Source organism: Scyliorhinus torazame, chromosome 11 (assembly GCF_047496885.1).
Source record: "Scyliorhinus torazame isolate Kashiwa2021f chromosome 11, sScyTor2.1, whole genome shotgun sequence".
Classification (NCBI taxonomy): domain Eukaryota; kingdom Metazoa; phylum Chordata; class Chondrichthyes; order Carcharhiniformes; family Scyliorhinidae; genus Scyliorhinus; species Scyliorhinus torazame.
The window spans coordinates 136,413,461-136,438,524 of record NC_092717.1 but is presented as its reverse complement, the minus strand read 5'-3'; the positions used below and the strand labels follow the sequence as shown (position 1 = coordinate 136,438,524).

The 25,064-nt window shown below is 50.7% G+C and overlaps 1 protein-coding gene across 1 annotated transcript in view; it reads left to right on the top strand.

Annotated features, from left to right (window-relative positions):
• Positions 1 to 25,064, top strand: part of sntg1 (syntrophin, gamma 1) — an 807,301-nt gene that overhangs the window by 566,317 nt on the left and 215,920 nt on the right. Inside the window, exon 3 of the mRNA XM_072467795.1 lies at positions 1,013 to 1,051. Within this exon, the coding sequence (XP_072323896.1) occupies positions 1,013 to 1,051 (39 nt within the window). The remainder of the gene's footprint in view (positions 1 to 1,012; positions 1,052 to 25,064) is intronic.

Sequence of the window (25,064 nt, the reverse complement as noted above, 5' to 3'; positions counted from 1 at the left end):
CCCTATTGAATGGGCGGAGGCTCGCCCATAAGGAACTATTCAGCAAGAGTTTAAAACCTGCAGCCCATACTCAGACCGGTATTCCTGATGGTCCTCCGGCTGGGATACAAGCAGTGTACCCTGTGGCTGCGGCTCCTTTTCGTTGTCCAAATAAACTAGAGTTTGTATGAAGCCTGGCCTTGGTGGAGTTAATTCAGCGTGGTAATTGGCTGGGATGGATTTGTCTTACGCTTTGTGGACTGGACATGGCTGGACAATTTTCCGCATTGTCTGGTAGATGCTAGTGGTGTAGCTGTAGTGTAACAGCTTGGCTGGGGACGCGGCGTGCTGTGGAGCACAAGTCTTCAGTCATTTGGTTCACTATCCTGTGGATTATGAAATCCTCGTCCATGCAGAAGTTCAATTTTCAGCAAAACATATTTAATAATTGTTTCTATATTCAACCATACCTTGGTGGACCTAGAGGATCAAAGTGTCACCAGCACTCTTGGAAACGATCAGTCCAAATGAGTTCCCATGAGTTTAATCAAATAATTCCAATTTTAACAGAATGTATCATATTCAGTAACGTCCCATCAAAATAAGAACTCTTCACTAACCAGATGAAAACCAAACTGCAACAGAATATTGAAATGCATCTTCCCTGATTGTGGGTTTGATACAAAATGTTAACACATTTAATGTTCGATTAAAAAATCACATAGAAAGATGAAATCATTTTCTCCAGAAATTATTATCTTTTAGTAATTCGCCTGGGGTTTGTCTAAGTTTTTCGCATTGTTGGAAGATTTTTAAAATTCCTTTTCTCCTTTGCAAAAGAACTTTAAGACTCGCTGGAAGGAATATTGGCTTTACCTAATTCTTCTCGTATCAATGCAAAGCTAAACATCAGCATAAAGCTATTAAAACCCCTTTATGCACGGGGCATGCTTTCCAATGTTTTTTGATTCTGTCAATTCCAATGTTAAATTGCCAAATGGGAAATAAAGAGCTTTCTTTTCCCTTTTCCCAGCTCCTCCCTGATATCTGCACCAAGACGGAAGTGAAATTGGTAAGGAATTTATTTTCAGAAGTCTGCTGTTTTTTCATTAAAGCTTTGTTAGTGAGTTTTAATTGAGTAGGTTTCTATTGGAGATAAATTCATATGATCAGGTATAAATTATTCCACCCGTTGAATTGGAATTAATGTAAAAATTGAAGAACTTATTCGGCAGAGTATCCATTCAGTGTGATTTCCCCCCCCCCCCCATTATATTAACTAGTTTTGGATGGAGAAGACTGGTCTCATCATCAACTACCATTGGAATTTTAAACAGTCTATTTCAGTGGGCTGATTGGTACATAATCAATGGAATGGTACTGATTAAAGGATGCTTTGAATAGAGTTAACTGTTTAAAAGCTCCAGTGTGCTGTTCTGATGGAAATTTCACTTCCCTTCATTCAAAATGAAAAGTCCCAGGATTTAAACATTAACTGAATGAATGGAAATGTACCAGAGGCCAGTTAATTTAAATATACCCTCAATTACCAGTGCTGTTCCCACTGCAGAATGTCGAGTGCAAATGCAGATCACTGAAATGGCCCGACAGTTTTAAATGACCTTTTTTGACACCCATCACGGCCAGCATTACTGTACAGGAGTAGATTTTACTTCAAATTTCAATTGAAAAATAATAGAAAAGTATGTTACATGGTTTTTAAAAGGTTAATTGTAATTTCCCCTTTGGTTCTCATTTCAACATTCATGAGATTGATTTCACGAATTTAAGAAATTAATTTTATTCTTACACTGTGGATCTACAAACCAGCCCTTCAAAACCCAGAGATGTTAGGTGGTTAGGTGGATTGGCCAAGATAAATTGCCCTTAGTGTCCAAAATTGCCCTTAGTGTTGGGTGGGGTTACTGGGTTGTGGTGATAGGGTGGAGGTGTTGACCGTGGGTAGGGTGCTCATTCCAAGAGCCGGTGCAGACTCGATGGGCCGAATGGCCTCCTTCTGCACTGTAAATTCTATGATCTATGATCTAAGATGTCCTATCACTGAATCGTGATTTGCAATTCATTGTTCTGCTTAATTTCCCACAGCCAACTGGTCTCCAGGTTTGGATTAACACCTATGGCTGCCATTTGACTGGCTACCGGCTGTTATGCCACTTAAGGGATGCAAATTAACATTGTTGTCCTGATTGGTCCGGTTTCTGTCGCTGTGGCTAATGGAGTCTTACTGGATGAGCTCACATGATAAATGTAATATTTGACATTTACTTTTTCTGCCCCCAAAGTTGAAGGATGTTGGTCTTGAGAACGGAACACATTTCAGTTCAAGCTCCAAAGTCAGTGTCAAGCATTACCAGGTGATATATATGACACAGATGCCAATGAAAATTCTTTTGAGTCTGTCCTGACCTTGAGCCCCAATTTCAAAAGAATAGTCTTACAACACCAGTGTATCACCTTTTCACAACAACCACCCTGAGTCGTGTCTGAGTGAATTTGCCAACCAATGGTGAATGAGAAACGCTATTGTACTGTGGTTCCGAGTCCATTAAGAACTAGATGAAGACATCCATCATCATTTTGGATAGGACCCTGACACCTTACAATTTTGAGATTTGCAATTTTGAGCCTGAATTGGACTTAAACCCCTTTGCAGAGGTGAGAAGGTCAATTTTAACACTGCACAGCTGCCTAATATTAACAAAATCAAAGGTAAGAACGGAAATCAACATCCATAGTTCTTAACCGAAACTGAAAGCTGGAAATACTCAGCAGGTCTGACAGCATCCATAGGGAGAGAATGTGGAGACAATGGGAGCGATTCAGCCACCGCATAGAGCCCGGCATGGATCCGGTGCAACGGGTGAATCCCTGGAGAGCCTCAAATTGGACTTTGCATCGGGTGGGGGGCCGATCGCGAAGTTACCCGACTCGAAACACCTGGTGTGATCTGGACCACATCCTCACTGGGTGTGATCCTGATAATGATATTTAAATGAGTGATCAGGATTATTTAAATACTGGGATATCATATGCATCTGGCACCCGTGAGTCAACGGCCGCGCCTGCAAGGCCTGAACCGGATGTCTTTTAGCATTGGTTTCCACAAATGTAGACCAGGCATGATGTCACCTCGGGGAGGGACGTCTCGCAGGCCATTAGAGTCCCCTGGCTGGTAAGAGAGAGTGCCCCAACATTCCCCTTGACACATTGGCCCTGCCAGCATGGCACCATGGCACTGTCAGCTGGGCATCCTGCCAGTACCACCCTGGCACTGGCAGGGTGCCTTCGTGCAACTGGCAAAGTGCCAGGTTGGCAGTTCCAATGTGACTGGGGGCCAGGTTGGCTGGGGTGTCAGGGCCTAGGGGGCAATTCCCATGAAAGGGGTGATGAGGGGCCACCAAAAGGATTGGGGGATGTGCAGTGGGATGTCCTGAAAGCAGGAAGGGTCTTGAAAGGGGGGGGGGGGGGGTAGAGATCAGGGCAGCCATTCAAAATGATGCACTGATCTGTGAGGAGCCAGTTCTAAGTTCTGCTGGAGAGCTCAGCTCCTGCCTAAGTGTGGCCTTGATGGGAGAAACCCCCTCAGGCCCAAAATTACGGGAAAGTACCGTTGAATAGCGGTGTCAATCTCAGCACTGCAGCTGCCGAGAAACACCCCACCAATTGTGTCCAAAACCGGTAGAGAAATTTTTCAGGTGAATCGCCCCCAATGTTTCCTTCTTTTCTCCATAGTTTCAGTTCAGTTAAAAAGACATTCGCTCGCCGGAACTCACTGTAGTGAGAGATCAGGACATCATTTTTATGATAATTTTTCCCTATCTCAGAACTTCGCACTGCAGAAAATGGGGCTATGTGTGGCCTCATCTGCGCGTTCCCAATTAGGCCCTTTATTCAGAGTGAGTTGTGTTGAAAAACCATGTGTTTCTCGGCACTGGGAGTGCTGGGAAACACGCGGCTAATCGCCCTCACTAGGGGATTTTTTTTCCCTTTTGAGAGAATCACGCCCTAAGTGTTGACGCAGGGGCAGGATTTGTGGACTTCTACGACAGCAAAACAGGCGCCAATTCAGCTACCGTTAAGGGGCTAGCACCGGTACCACGTGGATCATACTCGATTCCAATGAGAAATGGTGCCGGATTAGCTGGGTCCGTGATTGACACCCAGGAGGCTGACAAGCTGAAGCTGCATATACACACTTCACTCCTCTCACACAGCATCCCAGCCAACAAGATGGCAGCAAGACCCTCAGCCCTGAGGTTTACCGATGCCGATCTGGAAACCCTGCCAGACGCTGTGGTGGAGAAGCGGGCGACCTCATACCCCAGGGTGGGAAGGAGCTTGCCAGTCATCGCTGTTCACCAGGCTGGATGCAGGCGGCAGAGGTGGTCAGCGCAACACCATCCGGGCTGGCCAGCAGTGCCAGAAAAAACTGCAAGACCACTTCAGGGTGGCCAGGTTGAGTAGGCACCACTGTGTTGTGGCACCAACCTCCATCCCATACTGTTATAACTACACCCCACCTTCCCACTCGGAGGGCTGCCGAACCCCTATTGTCCACCACATGCCAGCACCCATACTGGCTGGCCATGGCCAGTGTCCTGGCTACTGAAACAACCAGCTACCCACCCCCTGGGCTACATGCGTCAGACTGTCTAATACTGTGCATTTTCTGTCGTCGTCCCCCCTCCCCCAGGTGGATATCTGCCCACAACACCCTCATACCTATCACCACCCCCCCGCTCCACCACCACCAACCCTACACCCCCCCCCCTCCCAAACACAGCCCCCTTCCCCCTCCTCTCCAAAGCACCTACACCACCCACACTGCCCACCCCCTCCCCCGGACTGCGATGCAATCATGCATCTTGTCTTGAGGAGCTGCTGGTGATGGGATGGGCTCTTCTGGTGATCCCCATCCCTGAACCCAGCCACAGCGACAACCAGGACCCCAGTTGCCGACCGGGGCAACGCCGATGATGACATCGATGGGGGCCATCGACCCGAATCCCAAGACACCCCAGAGCTCAAGTCCGGGAAAGGCACAGATTTCCCATCACAGCTGTCTCCAACACCCTCCACCATCCCTGAGACATTCACCTCGATTGGGCATTTTAGTGGAGAGACTCCTGGGACACTATCTGGTCTGCACACACAACTGATCCAGCACAGGAGGTGATGGTAGGAACTCATGAGTTGGCGGAGGTTCGGAATGCGGGCCAACCCCGGGTACTAGCTGCCACCCAGATGGGTTTTGGGCTGGAAAGGATGGTCCCATCTATAGTGGAGGTGCAATCGCAGAGCCAGGGACTTCATGAGGGGTTGTCAGTGAGCATTCAGCACCTGCAGGTGCAGTTGGAGGAGTCCAACCACCTGCAGGAGCCGGGGGTGGTGCCGACGCTGCATAGCACAACGGTCAACACCGCATGGGTGGCGTGAGCGGTAGAGATCTTGGAGACGAATGTTTTGGTCATGGATCAACATGTCCAAGGCTTGAGGCACTCTGTGCAGGTGGTGGCTGAGGCCCAGAACAAGGCTGCCCAATCACAGGCAGCTATTTTCCAGGGCCACCTGGACAATGCAGCATGCAGCGGCGCTCTTGAACGTGGCCCAGTCACAGCGGACCAAGGCTGAGAGCGTTGGCAGCATTGCCCAGGCACTGGTCAACATGGAACGGACATAGGGGGAGGTGGCCCAGACCCAGAGGGAGATTTCACATTCAATGAGTGATGTGACAAAGTCCAGAACGAGGTAGTCCATGCCCTGTGCTCCATGGCCATGCATACACTGGTTGAGACCAGAGTGGACCTCCAGGACTGGCAGTGCCAGATGGCGGGGGAGCCTCAGGGGTTAATTTTGTTTGCATCCCCGTCCCATGGAGTAGCCCCGGGGCCATCAGGCACCCTGAGTGAGGAGTAGGTGATGGGGCACGTACCTATGACTCCCGCAGGGGAGGTGCTGAAGCAACTTACCACCTCGGACACCCTTCCTCTTGTCATTGGCGGATCACATGGTCAGCGGGCAGAACAGGGTAGCACTACGCCACCTGGAACACCGCAGCATGGACCACCATTGCCGTGGTCTGCAAGGCAGCCAACTTGCTGCGCACCCCACGAACCACCCACCTTGACTCCTGCATCTGCAGAGTGCCACCAGCCGTATGCGTGCCCTATGTGCCCATTCGGCATAATACATCCATTTCAATGTGGAACGGACCCACCAGGATGCCCGGGCAGCGGGGTTTGCCACCATCACCGAGATGCCCCAGATCCAGGGGGTGATCAACGGGATGCCTGTCGTCCTATGGGCACCTACAGGCCGATCTTCACAAACTGAAAGGGGTTCCACTTGATGAACGTGCAGCTGGTGAGTGGCCATCAGATACGCATCATGCACATCTGTGCCTAATACCAGACGTACTTCATCCCGGCACACTCCATGGTTTGCAGCCTCTTTGTGGCGCCGCGCTCCTGGCTGGGTGGCTTTCTCCTGGGTGATAGGGTACCCTGCTGTGGTTGTGGATGTTGACACCTATCCAGAGACCAGAGACTGTCACGGAGACCTTTTTAAAATTATATTTAGAGTACCCAATTCAATTTTTCCAATTGAGGGGCAATTTAGTGTGGTCAATCCACTTACCCTGCCTATCTTTGGGTTGTGGGGTTAAACCCATGCAAACAGGGGGAGAATGTGCAAACTCCACATGGACAGTGACCCAGAACCGGGATCGAATCTGGGGCCTCGGTGCTTTGATGCAGCTGTGCTAACCACTGTGCCACCATGCTGCCCTCTGTTGTGGAGACCTGCTATAAGGACGCCCATGCAGCGACCAGGGGCGTGATCGAGCGATGCATTGGCATCATGAAGATGCAGTTCAGGTGCCTGGACCGCTCTGAAGTGGCCCTCCAGTAGAGCGCTGGGGGGGGGGTCACCGCATTGTGATGGCCTCCTGCGTCCTCCACAACATTGCGCAGCAGAGGGGCAACATGCTTGAGGAGGAGCATGAACATCAGTCCTCATCTGCCAAGGGTTGGCGGCACGCCTTGTGATTGACTCTGATGCTCCATACCGTTTGACAACGTCTGACTCCTGCCCACGGTAGCACTTCCCACCGTTCACCTGTGTGATCCTTGCATGCGAGCTGGTCATTCCATGGTCCCATTGAATCCCTGGGGTGGCAAAGATGGGGGGGGGGGGAAAACACCAGAGCGCTGAGCACTGGCTGAACTGCGGTCCCTGAGCCAAGCTCACCGTCAACATCCACACATTCCCACTCATCTCCGCTTGCGCCTCCTTTGTGGCCAGCCCAAGCCAGCCCACCCCTCACACCAAGGCAGGTTGTAACAGTGCACAGGTGTTTAATATGAAAACATGTATACAGATTTGTGTCCTACCACCAATCGCTAAATGGTTCCTGAGGAGGGACCAGTCACCGACAGTAAGGTTGACCTGTGCAAGAGAGGTGAGGGTCCCCTGCCCCTTTATCCAGATGACCTGTCTTAAATGAGTTCATGTCAGACAAAATGACCCTTCCCTCTTACTGACCACATTGTCCATTGTCTCGCATGATCTCCATTTGATGAGGTTGGGCCATCCGGAGTCGTTCCCCCACCGCCAGTCAAGTGACCACCTTGGAGGAGAGCTCTGAGGAAACCACCATTGGGGCATCACAGCTATCATCCCCACCTTCCATCAGCGCAGAGACACACAGTGGGCGACATGGTGGACAGGCTTCTGGAACACACTCTGGTGAGCATCACACAAATGCTGCTGATGGAGGCAAGAGTTTCAAGGGAGACAGCAGTCGGAGGTCTGCTGGATCCCAGGATTCAGCTGGGTTGATGCCAGATGCCGAGCCTCTGGATAAGGGTCTCCGCGAGTTGATGTAGATGATAGGAACCAGCAGTGATATTCAGGAGGGGGTGTTAGTGACACTCAAGCGATTGCAAGGCTGATTGGAGGAGTCCCAAAGGCTGCGGGCACAGGAGATGGTGCAGACAATGAGTGGCACTGAGGCCAACACTATTAGGGTGGTGACAACAGTGAAAAACCTGGAGCATGGCATCCGCAGCTTGAGCAGTGATGTCTAAGGCATGAGATGACTCAGTCTGAGATGACCGTCGCTGAGGGCCTTGACATCATGCTGATGGACATGTCCCAGACGCAGGTGAACATTGCTGAGGCACGGCAGAGTGCTGTTAGTTCCTTCGAGATTACAATGGGATGAGAGAAGAACTAGCTAAGGTAGACTGGGAGCAAAGACTTTATGGTGAAACAGTTGAGGAATAGTGGAGAACCTTCCAAGTGATTTTTCACAGTGCCCAGCAAAGGTTTATACCAACAAAAAGGAAGGACGGTAAAAAGGAGGGAAATCGACCGTGGATATCTAAGGAAATAAGGGAGAGTATCAAATTGAAGGAAAAAACATACAAAGTAGCAAAGATCAGTGGGAGACTAGAGGACTGGGAAATCTTTAGGGGGCAACAGAAAGCTACTAAAAAAGCTATAAAGAAGAGTAAGATAGATTATGAGAGTAAACTTGCTCAGAATATAAAAACAGGTAGTAAAAGTTTCTACAAATACATAAAACAAAAAAGAGTGGCTAAGGTAAATATTGGTCCTTTAGAGGATGAGAAGGGAGATTTAATAATGGGAGATGAGGAAATGGCTGAGGAACTGAACAGGTTTTTTGGGTCGGTCTTCTCAGTGGAAGACACAAATAACATGCCAGTGACTGATGGAAATGAGGCTATGACAGGTGAGGACCTTGAGAGGATTGATATCACCAAGGAGGTAGTGATGGGCAAGCTAATGGAGCTAAAGGTAGACAAGTCTCCTGGCCCTGATGGAATGCATCCCAGAGTGCTAAAAGAGATGGCTAGGGAAATTGCAAATGCACTAGTGATAATTTACCAAAATTCACTAGACTCTGGGGTGGTCCCGGCAGATTGGAAATTAGCAAACGTGACACCACTGTTTAAAAAAGGAGGTAGGCAGAAAGTGGGTAATTATAGGCCAGTGAGCTTAACTTCGGTAGTAGGGAAGATGCTGGAATCTATAATCAAGGAAGAAAAAGCGAGGCATCTGGATGGAAATTGTCCCATTGGACAGACGCAGCATGGGTTCATAAAGGGCAGGTCGTGCCTAACTAATTTAGTGGAATTATTTGAGGACATTAACAGTGCGGTAGATAACGGGGAGCCAATGGATGTGGTATATCTGGATTTCCAGAAAGCCTTTGACAAGGTGCCACACAAAAGGTTATTGCATAAGATAAAGATGCATGGCATTAAGGGGAAAGTAGTAGCATGGATAGAGGATTGGTTAATTAATAGAAAGCAAAGAGTGGGGATTAATGGGTGTTTCTCTGGTTGGCAATCAGTTGCTAGTGGTGTCCCTCAGGGATCAGTGTTGGGCCCACAACTGTTCACAATTTACATAGATGACTTGGAGTTGGGGACCAAGGGCAATGTGTCCAAGTTTGCAGACGACACTAAGATAAGTGGTAAAGCAAAAAGTGCAGAGGATACTGGAAGTCTGCAGAGGGATTTGGATAGGCTAAGTGAATGAGTTGGGGTCTGGCAGATGGAATACAATGTTGACAAATGTGAGTGTATCCATTTTGGTAGGAATAACAGCAAAAGGGATTATTATTTAAATGATAAAATATTAAAAAATGCTGCTGTGCAGAGAGACCTGGGTGTGCTAGTGCATGAGTCGCAGAAAGTTGGTTTTCAGGTGCAACAGGTGATTAAGAAGGCAAATGGAATTTTGTCCTTCATTGCTAGAGGGATGGAGTTTAAGACTAGGGAGGTTCTGCTGCAATTGTATAAGGTGTTAGTGAGACCACACCTGGAGTATTGTGTTCAGTTTTGGTCTCCTTACTTGAGAAAGGACGTACTGGCGCTGGAGGGTGTGCAGAGGAGATTCACGAGGTTAATCCCAGAGCTGAAGGGGTTGGATTACGAGGAGAGGTTGAGTAGACTGGGACTGTACCCGTTGGAATTTAGAAGGATGAGGGGGGATCTTATAGAAACATATAAGATTATGAAGGGAATAGATAGGATAGATGCGGGCAGGTTGTTTCCACTGGCGGGTGAAAGCAGAACTAGGGGGCATAGCCTCAAAATAAGGGGAAGTAGATTTAGGACTGAGTTTAGGAGGAACTTCTTCACCCAAAGGGTTGTGAATCTATGGAATTCCTTGCGCAGTGAAACAGTAGAGGCTCCTTCATTAAATGTTTTTAAGATAAAGATAGATAGTTTTTTGAAGAATAAAGGGATTAAGGGTTATGGTGTTCGGGCCGGAAAGTGGAGCTGAGTCCACAAAAGATCAGCCATGATCTCATTGAATGGTGGAGCAGGCTCGAGGGGCCAGATGGCCTACTCCTGCTCCTAGTTCTTATGTTCTTATGGCCCAGTCACTGAGGAACATCGCTGAGGACGCCGACACCATGATGCAAACAATAGGGAGCCTCCACGACTGACAGTGCCAGATAACTCAAGAGGCCTCTGGAGTTCACTGCAGCTGCCCATCCATCCCATGGAGTCCCCCAGGGCCCTACGGGCATCAGATGGGAGGAGGAAGCCCTGGAGGCCAGCCCGGGGCCTGCCGCTGAGGTGACGACAGTGGTCTCCAGTTCTTCTGAATTTCCCCCTCTTGACACCGGTGCTTCTCAAGGGCAGCGGACAGAACATGATTACACCAGTGACACCAGTAAGTCGAACGGGGCCCCCCCCAGCTCGAACCCTCCAGATTCGCCAAGGGCATCAAAGGCCACAGGGCATGGAAAACAGCAGGCTGCCTCAACCTCTGATGTGCATCCTGAGCACACCTATGTATAGCATTAGACCAGGAAGATCAAGAGGAGTGAGGGGCACTGAGTGGGTACTGGTGATGTCACTATCCGTAGCTAGGGGGAATGGAAATCTGTCACGGTAAAACGTTCAAAACCATGTCACACCTGATACATGTAAAGCCTCTGTCACGTTAATCTTCACAGTGGACCTGCCAGCACCTGTTTCCCCCCCCCCCCCCCCTCCCCCCACCACCCAGGCACAGTGGTGCAAGATCTCAAGGCCCCAATGCAGACCCCATTCAGAGGATGGGTGTGAACACGCTGTCAGCAGAATGACAGGAGTCAGACTTTTGCAGAAACTGAGGAGCATCAGAGCTGGCAAAAAAATAATCTGCAGTGGCATGGTATCCATCAAACAATTCCCCCTGACAAAAATAGACCAAACATAGTGCAAAAGGAACCAAGGAGCACCAGCAATCCACACGGTTCCCATTACGGGAGCAGTAGACAGCCACTGAACATAAACGGTCACCAGTAGTCCATAAAAGTGTCTTGATGCCACCCCGGGCTGCACAGTCAAGCCGGGCCCCTCCTCTCCTGCAGTATCGCCGTCTGATCTTCCATTGCCACCTTGTCCAAGGACCGGGCCACAGGAACATAGGGGCCATTTACAGGTGACCACAGGTCCAGAACAGGATACACAGTCAACACAAAAAGACAGGACTTTGAAAACACCCACAGACTGCTCGAGAAAGCCCTTCTGCCTCCTCAGCCCCGTAGTAGGCCCGCCAAAATCTTCCCTTGCCGCAGCTGCAGGTAAAAGGCAACACAGTTGCTTAATCACACTCACTACTTCTGTTTCTGTCTCAATAAATACTGCCTGATCTGTTGAGTATCTCCGATGATTTCTGTTTTTTGTATTTAAGATTTCCCACATCTGCAATATTTTAATTCTGAATCCATAGTTTTCACATGGCTCTTACATACCATCACAACTTAATCATATTCACATGCATATTTTTAATTGAAAAGTGGGCATTCACAGAAGTACAAAATCATGATATGAAACAGTCTGCACTAAGGACATGAGAGGGATTTGATATTCACCTTCACCCATGATTTTTGTTATCCTTTAATTGTTCTGGGGAGTGAAATATGTATTTGAATTCCATATGTTCTTCAAGGAGGCAAGGCCTCATACCACAATTCTGATTTTATAATCCCCTTTGTTACAGCAAACAGAATGGTGAGGCTGATGTTACCTTTTCAAAATAAAATGAACATATTTTGACTTTAGATAGTTGAGTAAGATGGACAAAATCTGCTGCCTGATGTACATCTTCCCAAATTTTAAACTCCAGACTTGAATGGAAGCTAAAATCCTAAAATGATGTATGATGGGCAGCTGAACTCGTATTGCTCCATTTACATTATTGGTCAACATCAAGATTACCTCTTGCAAATCAAAACCAGTGTAGTTTAGGGCGGCACAGTGGATTAGCCCTGCTGCCTCACGGCACTGAGGTCCCAGGTTCGATCCCGGCTCTGGGTCACTGCCCGTGTGGAGTTTGCACATTCTCCCCGTATATGCGTGGGTTTCGCCCCCACAACCCAAAAAAGATGTACAGGCTAGGTGGATTGCCATGCTAAATTGCCCCTTAATTGGAAAAAATTAATTGGGTACTCTAAATTTTAAAACAAATACAAAAAAAACCTGCGGATTTCAAGTGAATCAAAATTAGACAGAGGTGGATAAGGGCGATGAGACATAGAACATAGAACAATACAGCGCAGTACAGGCCCTTCGGCCCACGATGTTGCACCAAAACAAAAGCCATCTAACCTACACTATGCCATTATCATCCATATGTTTATCCAATAAACTTTTAAATGCCCTCAATGTTGGCGAGTTCACTACTGTAGCAGGTATAGAACACGAAGATGTAATTCAATTCCCATTCGAAAGTCACACACTCTTTCCTTATCCTTATATAATAATTCAATTTCATATTATTTAGCACTAAGCAGAAGTATTTGCATCTGTTTGAGACATGGAAAAGTAGAGTTGGTTGGAGATTTGGGGTTTCTCCACAATATGGGCGAAGGAACCTAGAGGGTTTAATTACAGGGTTACATAGGTAATTTTCCATTATAAATGCAGCATAGGAATTCATAATGGCAAAACATTGACAGATGCTTTATGTGCTAGAGGTTAGAAGAATAGATTGCATTATAAAACATGAATTTAATATTATAAAGGATTATACCGTCAATGACCACTGCAGTACAAAATTGAGAATCTAATTTGGTTGCAGGAACTAAAACATGAATTGGTCATTGCTTTATTCCTTTTTAAAATAATCTATTGAAAGTTAATATTAATTGTCACAACACAAACCATTAAAATATCAAATGTTGAAGGAGTAATTCTGAAGAATATTCTATTAAGGAAAGCACGATTCTTCCAGATTGAGCTATTTAACAATGTTCATTCAGCAAGCATTGTTTATTTCTATTTTCCTCAGCTGTTTTGTCTCAGAAGTGATTCTATGTTCATTTTAAATCGATTGGATTTACCAATCCATGAGTATAAAACAAGGAAGAGTGCAGCAAGTCTTGAATATTTCCTGTTAATTTAACTTTTCTAAAGCAAAATACTAATCCATATCCCAGAACATATATTTCACTGTCTGGGTCAAATAATAAAACGGAACTGCCAATTTTCCACATTGTGTGGGACCTGACATTTAATTTTTTTCAGTGTCTCTTTTTGGTACGGAAATGATTGGTTCATGTTTTTGTTATGTTCTAATCCAGGCATTTTCAAAGTCAGGGTGACAACCTGTGGGTGGGTCATGGGCAGCTGTCAGGAGGGTCGCGGAGCCGTCGGTCGCGGCGCTCCCGATTGCTCAAATTCGCGCGCAAAGGTCGCAGCAGCCGTTTTTTAACAATGCCGGCTGCAAGCGGCCTTCAAAATGACGGCCTCGACCAGATTTTTTAAAAGCGGGCACACTGCGCATGCGTGATCACTCGTCGGCGCGCATGAGCAGCACCGTGTGGTCCCGGAAGCTCCAATAAGGAAACCTGATCAGTTAGCATTTAAAGGCAAGTTTTCACCCAAAATGTGAAGGTACTTTTTTTTTCGAATTCTGTTGTGAATTTCTTTTCTATTTCTGATCCCAAAACCGACTGAGCTACCAGCACCTAAGTAGCGAAATCCTGAGTTACACTGAATTACATTGAATATACCAGCACATTCGGCCAACCTGCCCATGTCCACATTTTTGCTTCATTCGGAACACAATTGAGCATAAGGCACTATTCATACATGAGAGAAAACAAGTGGAGAAACAAAAGAACATTCTGGCCAGCCAACCAGCCCACATCTCGGAATTGAGTGAAATGCAAATTGGTACAGGAGCAAATACGTTATCCCTCATGTCTTTCAAAATATGAAGCAGCTACTGGTCTGGCCTGGTGGACAGACAAGCAGCAAATGGAATACAACCCAGGGAAGTGTGAGGGAAGTCAAACGAGGCAAAGAATTACACAATAAATGGGAGGATACTAAGATGTATAGCGGGAGGGTCCTTGGAGTGAATGTCCACAGATCCCTGAAGACAGCAGGACAGGTGGCAAAGATGGTTAAGTAGGCATCTGGAACCCTTCCATTTATGAGCCAAGGTAGATTTGCGCAATCAGAGAAGCAGGAGAAGATTTTTTTTAAACGCAATATAATCTTCCTGACTGAAGGGAGACAGAGAGCAGGTCACCCCACCCACCCCGAACGTCAACATCACATGCTTTAGCTGCGATTGCAATTCCTCCATTTTGTCAGCAGCAAACAAGGTAAGAGAAATTGGTGGGTCGCGAAGGTCGACTGGCATGGGTCCTGAAGGTTGGCCGGTTGGTTAAAAACGGGTCCCCAGAAAAAAAGTTTGAAAAACACTGTTCTAATCAACACATTTCTTCAGGTTGTCATGGCCTTCTTAAGTCTCTTCCCCACCATCTTACAATGAAAGATCTTTATTTTGCTCAGAATCGCTAATATTGAATCCAATCATTGGTTATTCAAATCCCATTAATTACTTTAGCCTGCAAATTGCAACTGATGACAGCATAGAATGTAGAGAAAGTGGAGGCAGATTAAACACTGCTGTGGCTGTGCTGATAAGAGACTTACAAGGCACACAAATCAACAAAACAGCAATTTCACCATTATCTATTATGCACAAAGAATTGGGTATGGATGAACTGAAAAGTGGTCACTGCATTTATAAGAGCCATGAGGATTGTCAACATCCTCCCCAAATCAGCCTGCCAACTGCAATGGGAGGGAAGAAGCAAACCATTTTTGGGCTTGCGTCTCATTTGAATCTAGCTAATGAGTTGTGGGCATCAAAAAGGTGTTCTGTTGCAGCTCACTGATGGGAGAGCACACAATCTCCCCTCACCTATGTCCAGCTGGGTGGTGGACAGGAGACAAATTTAAGTAGAATGTTGATAGTTGGCAGCATTACTGTTGTGGAAACAGTAGTTTCCCCAAAATGTTCTTGTGTTTTTTGTGGAGTTGTTATCAGTGGTCCTTTTAAGGACGTGCTGTTCACTTCTTTACAGTCACTGCAGAAAGCTGTATCAGGCAGACTGTGAGTGGCAATGGAGCATCAGAAGCGGTAACACTCTTTCCCCACCCCACAGTTTCAATGCCCAGCCACTCATTTTGCAGGTGAGAAGTGGACAGCTGGCAGTTGAAAGTGGCCTATCATAATATTTTACAATGATAGTTGTTAGCATAAAATCTCATCAAAGGTATAACACACTAAGTGACAGTATAGTATAGGGCATTGCAATTCTTTCACTGATAATCAAATGTACAACCAAGCCACGTTAATGTATGTCTTGATTCTATGGAGACCAGAGGCTTCAGTGAGTTTTAGCTGATAGTAGGATCATTACAAAGGGATTAGTATTTTGATGAAATTGACTTACTGGAAGATGGCAAGCAGGGAAGAGCTGTCAGCAATGTCAAATGGCACCAAAGGGTTAGGCCTGGATTGTCACCAATTTTGGATGGCTAGGGACCTTTTGACCTTTTGACAATTTCAGGCAGGTTTCGATCCCGGGATTCCCAACCCATTCCTGGCTGTCTGATTTTCGGGAGTGCATTTAGAAGGTGCAGGCTGGTTCCTGTTAAAAGCTCGCATTCAGTACTTCCAACCGAACCGGCTCCATTGCGGGGATAGGAATCTCCATTGCGGGGATAGGGGTCGGGCCAGAGACCTGGTTTACAGACCCTCAGAGGAATAGTGAACTGTAGTCTGCATGAGGGAATCTTTTGAAAGGTTAGTTGAAAGGGTCCTCCTCATGCACCCCCAGCCACCCCTTAAAATTCATGCCATCTATGCCAAGTTATTTTAATACCCACGGCCACTCATGTCCCCTATGTTAGGCTGTGCCTTTCACTTATCCCCATGACGCGTCATGTCTCCCATGCCAGTCAATTCCATTCTATCCAACACCCATGGCCTTTCATGACCCCAGACGAATTATGGCATATCCATACCCATTGATCCACTGTAAGCCGTCTGGAACAAAGTGACAGTAGAATGGTTAACAAAAAGGCTTTTAAAAAGTAATTGATTCATAACTCTCTCCTGTGTTGAAAAAAATTAATTTGACTACAAGCTAATAGAAGTGTCAACCCTTTAAACTATCAATAATAAAAATTATAAACCCTTGAAACTACTCAATGTGTAAACGAACATTGTGAAATGTACAGAAGAGATCGGAAATGATTGAGTTCCCTTAGGTGCAGGTGTTTTAGTGCTCTAATGGATGTCTGGGCTCTTAGATCATAGAATTTACAGTGCAGAAGGAGGCCATTCGGCCCATCGAGTCTGCACCAGCTCTTGGAAAGAGCACCCTCCCCAAGGTCCACACCTCCACCCTATCCCCATAACCTAGTAACCCCACCCAACACTAAGGGCAATTTTGGACACTATGGGCAATTTGGCTCCCACTCCTGTGTAGAGGGTGAAACTTAGGTACTCCCTTGTTCTCCAATAACAACTTATCTTTTTCATCCCTTATTCGGCCGACCCTTAACAACTCTATCATTTATCAATGAGTTAGCAAAAGTAAATCATTCTTGTTTACCGCTTTTATTTCATTAATTTTCTATTATATTCTCATATTCCTTCTAATTTCCTTTTATTACTTTTCTGTATATTCTTTATAGTTGTCTTGGCCTTTATTTTCTGACAGGCCTGTACAAAACATTTCAGGCAGGGGGCAGCACGGTGGCGCAGTGGTCAGCACTGTTGCCTCATGGCGCCGAGGTCCCAGGTTCAATGCGGGCTCTGGGTCACTGTCCGTGTGGAGTTTGCACATTCTCCCCATGTTTGTGTGGGTCTCACTCCCACAACCTAAAAGATGTGCAGGGTGGGTGGATTGGCCACGCTAAATTGCCCCTTAATTGGAAAAAAAAACCGAATTGGATACTCTAAATTTAAAAAAAAGTTTCGGGCAGGATTCTCCGTTGGCTGATACGATTGGGTGGAGAACTCGGCGTCAGCGGAAAACCGAGTTTGGTGCCCGACGCCCAACGGAAGGCCATGCTCCGGTGCCTCGACAGCAACGTGAATGCATTCTACATCGCATGTACAGTAAACGCCATTGGCATATCATTAACAGGCCCTTCCCGGTTATCTCCGGGCTCCCACGATGCTCCACCTCCACTAGGAGGAATTACCGATGGCGAGGTCCACTAGTGGTTTTAAAAATCAGGAAACGGGCGCCGTGGCTGCTGAGTGGGAGAGAGGAGATAGGTCATGTTCCCAGAAGCATGACTGTGGGCTGTCGGTCCTGCCGCTGGCATGGCTGGCTGGCGAGGGAGGCGTTGCATCTGCCAGGGCCAGCGGGAGTAGTGAGGGGTGACCAGGTGATGGGCCATAGGGCTGGGGTGTCCCCACGGGACCGGGCTGTCTTGGCATGGACCGCCATTGCTGAGGCCTGCAAGGCACCCATTCTGCTGCACATCCCACTGACCACCTACCCCGGCCTGTGGTTGCGTAGAGCGACACTGGCCATGTGGGTGCACCCACCTCCCCAACCCATCCCTCCATGCCACCCTACCAATACCCCTTCCCACCTGCAACTGGGCACCACCCGCTGACGGGGCATCACATGGCCTGCCCAAAGGGAACGCCCGAAGAGGTAATGAGATGCCGCATCAAACCTCAGGTGTACTGGCAGTACCTGCCATTTGAGGACCTACTGGACCTTGAAGTCGCCGGCTGGGCAGGGGGACCGTACAGCACATCTGCAGAATTACGCTGCACCTTTAACCGCCGATATACGGGGTAGGACATCCACTCCCGATGGCCGTCAAGGTGACGGATGACCTGACTTTTTTCGCCAGGGAGTCCGTCCAGGAGCCGAGTGGTGATCTGGCTGGGGTCCCGCAAACCTGGATGCACAGGTGCATCCGTGCCATAACGGAGGCCCTATATGCCCAGTCGGCACAATTTGTACGTTTCAATTTATCAACCCTGGGCAGCAGCGTTCTCCACGATCGCCAGGATGCCCCCAGCTTCAGGGGCTGATTGATGGAATGCATGTCCCCCTATGAACACTGGCACATGAGGGGGTGGTCTTCACAAACCGAAAGGGGTAGCACTCCATGAACGTGCAGCTGGTGTGTGACCACAAGATGCACGTCTGTGCCCGATACCTAGGCAGCGTGCACGACTCCTTCATCCTGGCACACTCGACGGTCCCCGACACCTTCGAGGCACACAACTAGACGCGTACCCTCTCCCCCGCATATCCGACATGGTCAATCGGATTGCCCAATATAAAGTCTTCTCCACCGTGGACCTCAAGTCCGCCTACCATCAGCTCCCCATCCGCCCAAGTGACCGCAAGTCACCTCCTCCTCTCTCGGGGTGTCCAATGGCCCCTGGAATACGCTTTGGGACAGGGGTGCATCTGGAGCAAGCTCCAGGAGCTCTCCCACCATCTGCGGGTGCCACTCCTGGAGGTCCGCTCCCGTCTTAGCCTGGGTCTCCGTGTTCGCAGCCCTGGAGGATGGGGACTGGACCATCTCCCTCTGGGATTGGGTTAGGTCAAACAGCGCCCGGGTAATGCCATTGACACCCGCAGCCATGACCCAATGTAACTGGGCGAAGCTCTGGCCTACCGCTGCAATGTCCAGGTAACTCTAGCACATGCTTGCCAGTGACAGCGCTGACCTGTTATGTCCCTTGACCACTGCCCACACAGAGTGCACCAGATCTTGGACATGCTGACCCATGGCCAATACCCCCAAGGCCTCCACCACGGATGCCACCCATGTGGTGTTGCCTGAGTGGCACACATGGTCGGCACTGCCTCCTGCCCCTGCAGGTGGTTGGACTCCTCCAACTGCACCTGCAGTCGCTGGATGGTTGTTGACAACCCCTTAAGTAGTCTCCAGCTCTGTGTCTGCATCTCCAGCATCGATGGGACTGCCCTTTCCAGAAGCCGGAGACCCTTCCAATGATAGCTAGTCTCTGGGGTCCGGCCGCACTCCGACCGTCCGCCCCCTCGGGTATTCCTACCTCCACCTGATCTAAGCGTTGCATGTGTGTGGTGCACACCAGAAAATGCCTCAGGAGCTTCTTCATCAAGGTGAGTGTCTCTGGGATGGTGGAGGGTGTTGGAGACAGCTGTGATGGAAGGTTGGTGTCGTCCCCGGGCTGATGCTCCGGGGTGTCACTGGCTGGCTTTTGGGGGTGTAGCGCACAAAGACTCCATGAGACGGATATAGGGAAGTCGATGAGGCTTTATTAAGCGTGTCTGTTCCCCAGCAGCCCGATAGTAAACTGGCATGCGGGGGAAGACACCGGCTTCTTATACTTCGCCTTCAGGGCGGAGCTTGAGGTCAACGGCCAACCAGGACCCGGGATCTGTCAGCCAATGACATTAGGGCTTCCAGTCCCACATGACCCCCAATACATACTACCACATTCACCCCTTGTCAAAAATGAACCCGGCGGGGTGATGCTTCGTATGGTGGTAAGGGTTTACAGGGCTGGTCCTGGGAGGATAGAACAGTTACATGGTAGTACAGTATTGGACAGTTTCGTCCTGTTACAACTATTTACAGAGGGTATAGGAAAAACAAAATGTTCATTGAACAGTCCATCTTTGTTTCACATCGACGCCACGAGTCGGTCGGGCGGTCTGGTCGTCCGTGTCGATCGCCTCGGCCCCGGCGGTGGTGGTGGTGCTTGTACCAGTGTTGTCGCCTCCGGGAGCCGCACGGTTTCAGCTGTCGGTGCAAAGGGGAGGGGGACTGATCCTCCTGGGAAGGGGGCGGTCGCGGGGTGCGGCGGTGGCAGGAAGGGGGGCGGTTGGGTTGATGGTGTCGGGGGGGTGTGCGTGGTGCCGGCGGGCGCCAGATCCCGCAGGGAGACCGTGTCCTGTCGGCCGTCGGGGTACTCCATGTCGGCGTACTGGGGGTTTGCGTGGAGGAGGTGAACCCTTTCGACCAACGGGTCCGCCTTATGTGCCCGCACATGCTTTCGGAGCAGGATGGGTTCTGGGGCCGCCAGCCAGGTCGGCAGCGACGTTCCAGAGGAGGACCTCCTAGGGAAAACAAGGAGGCGCTCGTGGGGCGTTTGATTAGTGCTTGTACATAATAACGATCGGATGGAATGGAGAGCGTCCGGGAGGCCCTCCTGCCACCGTGAAACTGGGAGATCCCTGGACTGTAGGGCCAGTAGGACGGTCTTCCAGACCGTGCCGTTTTCCCTTTCTACCTGCCCGTTCCCCCGGGGGTTGTAGCTGGTCGTCCTGCTTGAGGCTATGCCCTTGCTGAGCAGGAACTGGCGCAGCTCGTCACTCATGAAAGAGGACCCCCTGTCGCTGTGGACGTATGCGGGGTAACCGAACAGTGTGAAGATGCTGTTCAGGGCTTTAATGACTGTGGCCGCGGTCATGTCGGAGCAGGGAATGGCAAAAGGGAAGCGGGAGTATTCGTCCGCTACATTAAGAAAATATGCGTTGCGGTCGGTGGAGGGGAGGGGCCCTTTGAAATCGAGACTGAGGCGTTCAAAGGGGCGGGAAGCCTTAATCAGGTGCGCTCCATCTGGCCTGAAAATATGCGGCTTGCATTCCGCGCAGATGTGGCGGTCCCTTGTGACTGTACGGACCTCTTCTAAAGAGTATGGGAGATTGCGGGACTTGATGAAGTGGTAAAACCGAGTGACCCCCGGGTGGCAGAGGTCCTCGTGGAGGGTTTGGAGGCGGTCAATTTGTGCGTTGGCACATGTGCCGCGGGATAGGGCATCGGACGGCTCGTTCAGCTTTCCGGGCCGGTACAAGATCTCATAGTTGAAGGTGGAGAGCTCGATCCTCCACCTTAAGATCTTGTCATTTTTAATTTTGCCCCGCTGTGCATTATCGAACATGAAAGCTACTGACCGTTGGTCAGTGAGGAGAGTGAATCTCCTGCCGGCCAGGTAATGCCTCCAATGTCGCACAGCTTCCACTATGGCTTGGGCTTCCTTTTCCACTGAGGAGTGGCGGATTTCTGAGGCGTGGAGGGTTCGGGAGAAAAAGGCCACGGGTCTGCCCGCTTGGTTAAGGGTGGCCGCTAGAGCTACGTCGGAGGCGTCGCTCTCGACCTGGAAGGGGAGGGACTCTTCGATGGCGCGCATCGTGGCCTTTGCGATGTCCGCTTTGATGCGGCTGAAGGCCTGGCAAGCCTCTGTCGACAGAGGGAAGGTCGTGGTCTGTATTGGGGGGCGGGCCTTGTCTGCGTACTGGGGGACCCACTGGGCGTAGTACGAAAAGAACCCCAGGCAGCGTTTCGGGGCTTTTGGGCAGTGCGGGAGGGGAAATTACATGAGTGCGCGCATACGTTCGGGGTCGGGGCCTATTATCCCATTGCGCACTATGTAGCCCAGAATGGCTAGCCGATCGGTGCTAAAAACGCACTTGAGGTTCAAGGCTTTGGCGGTCTGGAGGAATTTTTGGAGGTTGGCGTCGTGGTCCTGCTGATCGTGGCCGCAGATGGTTACATTGTCGAGGTACGGGAACGTGGCCCGTAACCCATGTTGATCAACCATTCGGTCCATCTCCCGTTGGAAGACCGAGACCCCGTTTGTGACGCCAAAAGGGACCCGTAGGAAATGGTATAATCGCCCGTCTGCCTCGAAGGCTGTGTACTTGCGGTCACTTGGGCGGATGGGGAGCTGATGGTAGGCGGACTTGAGGTCCACGGTGGAGAAGACTTTATATTGGGCAATCCGATTGACCATGTCGGATATGCGGGGGAGAGGGTACGCGTCTAGTTGTGTGTACCTGTTGATGGTCTGGCTATAGTCAATGACCATCCTTTGTTTCTCCCCTGTCTTCACTACTACCACCTGCGCTCTCCAGGGACTATTGCTGGCCTGGATTATGCCCTCCTTTAGTAGCCGCTGGACTTCAGACCGAATGAAGGTCCGGTCCTGGGCGCTGTACCGTCTGCTCCTAGTGGCGACGGGTTTGCAATCCGGGGTGAGGTTCGCAAACAAGGACGGGGGTTGCACCTTGAGGGTGGCGAGGCCGCAGATAGTGAGTGGGGGTATGGGGCCGCCGAATTTAAACGTAAGGCTCTGTAGGTTACATTGGAAATCTAAGCCCAGCAAGGTGGGGGCACAGAGTTGGGGAAGGACGTTAAGTTTGTAGTTTTTGAATTCCCTCCCCTGTACCGTTAGGGTAACTATGCAGAATCCCTGGATCTGTACAGAGTGGGATTCTGCAGCTAGGCAAATCTTTTGTGCGCTGGGGTAGGTAGTTAAGGAACAGAGTCTTACCGTGTCGGGATGTATAAAACTTTCCGTGCTCCCGGAGTCGACTAGGCATGGCGTCTCGTGGCCGTTAATTAGGACCGTTGTCGTCGTCGTCTGGAGAGTCCGGGGCCGAGCCTGATCGAGCGTAACCGAAGCGAGCCGTGGTTGTAGTAGTTGGGTGGGGTCCATTGTTGCCGTCCAAGATGGCGTCGGGGATGGACAAAATGGCCGCCCCCATACATTGCACGTGGCTGAGGGGTCACAAGATGGCGTCGGGGGTGGACAAAATGGCCCCCCCATGCGTCGTACAGGTCGGGGGCGGTCCAAGATGGCGGCGCCCCTCCTCCCCTCGTGGTGGTCGGGACCCAAAATGGCGGCGTCTGCGGGTCGCACATGGTGTGCTGGGGGGTCTGGGAGCGCTAGGACCGTGCGGAGTTCCTTCACTGCGAGCGCCAGGGCCGCGGGCGCTAGGACCGCGCGGAGTTCCTTCACTGCGAGCGCCAGGGCCGCAGGCGCTAGGACCGCGCGGAGCTCCCTCGCCGGGGACAGCGGTGGTCGGGGCCCAAGTCGGCGGCGCCGGCGGGTCAGGCGTGTGGCTGCGAGCGCAAGGAGCGTGAGGAGCTCCCTCACCGGGGACAGCGGTGGTCGGGGCCCAAGTCGGCGGCGTCAGCGGGTCAGGCGTGGTGCCGCGAGCGCGAGGAGCTCCCTCACCGTGACAGCGGTGGGCGGGGTCCAGGTAGGTGGCGCCGGCGGGTCAGGCGTGGGGCGCGGGACGGGGGTGAGGGTGGCGTTCGGGACGCGAAAGACTCCTTCCTCTCCGTGGAGAGTGTTGGCCGGCACCCAAATCGGGAGCGCCGGCGGCCGGTCGTACATGGACTGCGGGGAGGGGGGTTGGGGAGCGTAGGCGGCGTGCAGGGCTCCCAGTTCTCCCGGGGCCGCGGTGGTCGGGACCCAGAGCGGCTGCGCCTGCGGGTCGCACATGGCGTGCTGGGGGGGTTGGGAGGCATAGACTGCTTGTAGGGCTCCCTGTGGCCCCGGGACGGCGGCGACCTCGCGGGATCGGCACACCTCCGCATAATGGCCCTTTTTCCCGCAGCTTTTGCAGATGGCTACGCGGGCCGGACAGCGTTGTCGGGGGTGCTTCGCCTGGCCGCAGAAATAACAGCGGGCGCCCCCAGTGCGACTCAGCGTTTGGACTGCGCAAGCCTGTGGGGTGTCCGGGGGGGGGGTAGGGGGTTTGCCGCGACGGGTACGTACGGGGCCCAATGGCCTGCCACGCGGTCGGGGCCGTAGGCGCGGGTATTACGCGCCGCGACGTCTAGGGAGGCTGCTAGGGCCCGTGCCTCTGAGAGTCCTAGCGACTCTTTTTCTAGAAGTCTTTGGCGGATTTGGGAGGATTGCATACCTGCCACAAAAGCGTCGCGCATTAACATGTCCGTGTGTTCATTTGCATTCACCGACGGGCAGCTGCAGGCTCGTCCCAAAATCAGCAGCGCGGCGTAGAACTCGTCCATCGATTCTCCGGGAGCTTGCCGTCTCGTCGCGAGCTGGTAGCGAGCGTAGATTTGGTTAACAGGGCGGACATAGAGACTTCTCAGTGCTGCGAACGCCGTCTGGAAATCGTCGGTGTCTTCAATGAGGGTGAAAATCTCCGTGCTCACCCTTGAGTGCAGGACCTGCAGTTTTTGTTCGTCTGAGACCCGGCCGGTGGTCGGTCTGAGGTAGGCCTCGAAGCAAGTCTGCCAGTGTTTGAAGGCTGCTGCCGCATTCACTGCGTGGGGGCTGATCCTCAGGCATTCTGGAATGATCCTGAGCTCCATAGTCCTTTTTAGGCACGCTTAATAAATTGTAGCGCACAAAGACTCCATGAGACGAATATAGTGAAGTCGATGAGGCTTTATTAAGCGTGTCTGTTCCCCAGCAGCCCGATAGTAAACTGGCATGCGGGGGAAGACACCGGCTTCTTATACTTTGCCTTCAGGGCGGAGCTTGAGGTCAACGGCCAACCAGGACCCGGGATCTGTCAGCCAATGACATTAGGGCTTCCAGTCCCACATGACCCCCAATACATACTACCACAGGGGGCTCCTGTCCGGTGCCCTGTCATAGCTCAACAAATCCTGGGATTGAGGCCAGAGGCAAGGGACGCTAGCATGGCCCACCTCATCACTATGTGCTCCTGCAAGACACAAGACATGATGCATGATTGGATCTTGGGCTGGGGTGGTGGAAGTATGATGTGGTGGTGTGGAGGTGGTGGGGTGATGTATGGGGTGGTGTTGGAGTGGTGTGGTGCTGGGATTGTGTAGGGGTGGTGTGTGGGTGATGGGGTGGTGTGGCCGAGGTGGGTGGTGAATGGGATGGTGTGTGGGTGATGGGGTGGTGTGCTGGGGTGCTGTGGCCGAGGTGGGTGATGAATGGAGTGGTGTGTGGGTGATGGGGTGGTG